General features: G+C 36.7%; 1 protein-coding gene across 1 annotated transcript; it reads right to left on the reverse strand.

Moving 5' to 3' along the window:
* Positions 1 to 274: 274 nt before the first annotated feature.
* Positions 275 to 4044, reverse strand: LOC140962063 (serine/threonine-protein kinase 52-like). Its single transcript, XM_073420910.1, has 7 exons — positions 3699 to 4044; positions 2933 to 3321; positions 2276 to 2397; positions 1721 to 1926; positions 1472 to 1646; positions 1241 to 1375; positions 275 to 638 (listed from the first exon to the last, which is right to left on the reverse strand). The coding sequence occupies exons 2-7, from the start codon at positions 3303 to 3305 to the stop codon at positions 432 to 434; spliced, it is 1218 nt and encodes a 405-aa protein (XP_073277011.1). The 5' UTR covers positions 3306 to 3321; positions 3699 to 4044; the 3' UTR covers positions 275 to 431.
* Positions 4045 to 4265: the final 221 nt, after the last annotated feature.

Here is a 4265-nt window from a genome sequence, read left to right on the forward strand (position 1 = left end):
TGACATGTAAAATCAGAACTTATTCCTCGACTGTGAGAGAGTATGATCCATTTATGGGCTTCACTATGGCCTATTATAGACGGTCCCATTTTGGGCTTAATGGATATCAACAATAAATGGGAGGCCCAAAAGAAAATGATCAAATAAATGGATGGCCCAAAAGTATTAAAACGAGCTGACCCAACAAAATATTCCATAAAAACCAGTAGCCAAAACCAGGATACTTTCATGTTAAAATGAAGCAATAACCCATGAACCATTTAACCATTTGAGAACTTTGAACAACCTTTCTCCTCAACATTGCTACCATAAAAAAGTATCCCAGAAACATCGTAATCGAATGCGCATTGAGTAGGTGATGGCTCAATGTAGCCTAATTTCGGGTAAGAAAACATATTAACATAAAATAAAATAAATCAAATCAAATCAAATCATGGTCCTCGAGTTGGAGCGAAGCAAAAACATTTCCCAGCTTGATCCTCGGGTATCATCCCCCCTCCTTTGCTCGTGTCGATTGCCTCCAGCAAGCCAACAACCTCGTCCATCCCGAGCCGTTTTTCTGGGTTTGCATCCCAACACTTTTTCATGATGTTTACGAGAGAACTAGGGCAACACCGGGGAATGCCTGGCCGTAAATTCTACATAAATAAGACCATTCCGTGTTTAGATTCCCTTCAATATATTTACGCGATTATATCGTTGTAAATATCTTAAGCAGGAAAAGACAATAAGAAAACAATGAGTTGTCATAAGCATACTTTCAACCACAAAAATAATACATATTTCAAAAGGTATACTATGTTTTACATTACAATTGTGAGAGTATAATCGATTTTCTAGCAGAAAGAGCTAAAAATATCACTTGAATAAATTGGCGATTGCAAGAATCAAGTTCTACCTATAATAAATTCATGATTTACATTGAAATAAAATCAAACACAACACGAGATTTGATTTTTTTTTTTTTTTTATCATGATGCATAGTCAAAACAAGACAGACATGCCCGTCTTCAATATATATACCTTGAATTCGACATATGCTGTCGATTAATTAATGTAGAGCACATATATTTACACCACACTTCTATATAGCTATGCCACGTTTCTGCACAGTTATAGGCTACTAAGTTTTTAACTGACGTACCATGTCAAAGTAAAACCAATTATACAACTAATATACTTTCAGAGAGGGCAAAAATTAAGTAACATCATTTGGAATTTGAGGGCGAAATAAATTTACCTGTTTAACGACTGCCGTTGTAACATCTGCAAAACTAAGATTTGAGTATGGTAAATCACAGCAATATATTTCCCATAAGCATATACCAAAGCTATAAACGTCACACTTTCGGTTATAGGGTTTCCCATCAAGTACCTATATAGAAATTATATGAATGCCATTAGTATCCTTTTGAGTATAGCTATGGGGTTGGTTGATTTACAGGGGAAAAAAGGAAAAATTCAAGAACACCTCTGGAGCCATATAGCCAAGGGTTCCGGTTTCGCCAGTCATCTCTCTAGGATTTTGAGCTTCAACACGAGCAACACCGAAGTCAGCGATTTTCAATCTTCTTTGAGAGTCTAACAGCATGTTTTCAGCTTTAACATCACGATGCACGATCTTTTTTGAATGTAGATAGCTTAGTCTGCGAATTTAATAAAATGGGAAGAAATAAGATGACATGATTTTCAAGTACATATAAGTTCTTTAGAAACATACCCCCTGGATAGATCCAAAGCAAGTTGGACCACAATTTTCAGGGGAAGCTTCTTGGTACAGTTCTTGAACAAGAAGTTCTTCAATGTTCCTCCCGGAAGAAATTCTACAACTACACAACACGCCCTCGGTGGAAGAGTGGTGTTACCTTCCGAAGGGTTTTTAGAAGGAATCGTAAGTTGTGACGTTCCCATTGAAGCACCAACAAACTGCAGTAATTTATCATGGCTAAGAAAATTTAAGAGATCTTAATCACGACAAAGCCAAGGTTCAAGGGCAGCGGCAGACTTAACAGGAAGAAATATAGGAAAACCGTCCCCACCCTCGAACAAAATCAAATTCCTTAATTGGTTAATTGTTCTAAAAAAGGAACCCCACCCTCAAATATTTGAAGTCTTATCCTTTAGCCAAATTCTCGATCTCTGTTAGATTGTACAGGTCTCACATGAGTCCCATTCCTTTTCGATTAAGATAATCAATGGCATATACTGAATACCAAATATTTTTTTTCATGTGTGTATAATCCAGACACAAGTGTAAAAGGTTTGAGATATTTACTTTTGTCACATTTGGGTGGTCGAGCTTCTGCCAAACAGACACCTCTTGTTTAAACGATGCTCTAAGAGCAGCAGTTTCAGTAGTGGTGGCCATGCCATCCTCTCCCCAGTCCAACAGCTTCACTATAAAATACAAATGGAAGAACCGTATAAGAACTCAAATGAGCACGATTGAATAAAAAAACAAAAGATCATCCAAACAAACTCGAGAATCTTTGTAATGAAAATGGCTAAATGATCTATATAATAGACTTTTAGATGTTGTCCGTTTCTCGGACAAGAAGCAACAAAAGGATCATTTGATCAAATACATAAGAGGCATCAAATCCCTATCTCATCGCTAACCAAAAATAGTGACACGATTTACAGAACTAAAGAACTAATAGTCCAATACAGTATAGGAAATCAGTCCTCACCCTTGTATGTTCTTTTGTTATTCCTCCAACAAAACAATCAAAGGATAAGCACGAATCCGGAAAATAGCAAGAATGGATTGATAAGGATGATGAGAAACATATAAAGATGTCATATATTCTGGCGTTAATATGTTAACAAGATTACCAGGACAAGATAGAATGTGTATCATCTTCTACTTTGATTTCTCATCCTACTCATTCAATCAAGTAAATTCCAAATTTAAAACCAGCACCCATTATACCTGCAACATCTTGATCATCATAAACGCCCCGATAAACGGTGCCATACGTCCCCTGAGCAACAAGATATCGAATCCTCAGCTTCAAAGGATCGATCTCCCATACTTCCTTCGGCCTCTGATTGCCCTGCAATTCTGTGCTTCTTGACCAAACTCGACTCAAATGCTTTTCAAGTTGAGCATCCAAGCTTTTGAGATCGATTTTATCTGCCCGAAAAATCATATCTTTACTGCTAATGCTACCAGCACTACTGACGGACTTATCACTTAAACTCCCGGCGCCCTTCAGTTTTGAGCTCCCCAAGGATCCACCCTCATTAGCCAATTTCTCCATTTTTGAAACAAGATGATCTTCTTCGCCAGTTTTTGAATCCATATCTCGACAATTGTTCCTCAAAAATCAAGGATTTAACCAAACTAAGCGAAACTATACATGTAAAAATCAGCATTTCATCGCTTTTTTTTGAAGAGGCATTTCATCATCATCAATTCATCATTAATAAAGAAAATAAAAAAGAACAAAACAATAAATTTCAGATTCGAACCTTCTCACCCCCCCTAAATCACATTAAACCTGAAGATAGCCGATTCAAATCCAACACCCATTAATTCTTTAAACAACAAAGGCCAAAACCCACCAAAACAAACCATCCCTAAACTGAAAAATTTACAAAGATAATTCCAAACCCAGAAATTTTTAAAGATAATTCCAAACCCAGAAATTTTTACCCAGAACCCAGATCAGAACAGAGGAAAATAAACAACATACCTCAACAAAACAATCCAAGAAACCGAAAAGAACCCATTAAAATCCTCCCGCAAAATCCAAGTTCTGATCCAGAAGAACACATTTCTTGCCAATATATTACATGTTTATGCTCCTACACAGAGAGAGAACGAACATAAGGTGCGGTGGAGAAGGAAGAAGAGAAAAAGGGACGAAGTTTTTAACAGAGGACCTGGCGAAAGAATAGCCTACAATTAAGGAGATTAAACGAAAGAATACTAGATTTAGAGAGAGAAGGGAGGAGAATAAAGCTGCGTTTGCCTTGGAAACAGAAAACGTACTGTTCCGTGCATATCCTTCCAACCAAATAACCTGTAACACCTAAAACGCATGTACCAAAACGTCCTCCTTTTGTACTTTCACGTGCGCGATGTTCCCGGTGGAAAATCATTAATTGGGGTTGGAATAAGTTATCAATTCATTGAAATTAAAAATAATAATTTTGATATAAAAAAATAATATATTGTTATTAATCATGTTTGATAAGAGATTTATTTCATAAACAAAAATTTGTGTGAGACGGTCTCATGGGTCGTATTTGTGAGACGG

Source organism: Primulina huaijiensis, chromosome 16 (genome assembly GCF_012295235.1).
Source record: "Primulina huaijiensis isolate GDHJ02 chromosome 16, ASM1229523v2, whole genome shotgun sequence".
Taxonomy (NCBI): Eukaryota; Viridiplantae; Streptophyta; class Magnoliopsida; order Lamiales; family Gesneriaceae; genus Primulina; species Primulina huaijiensis.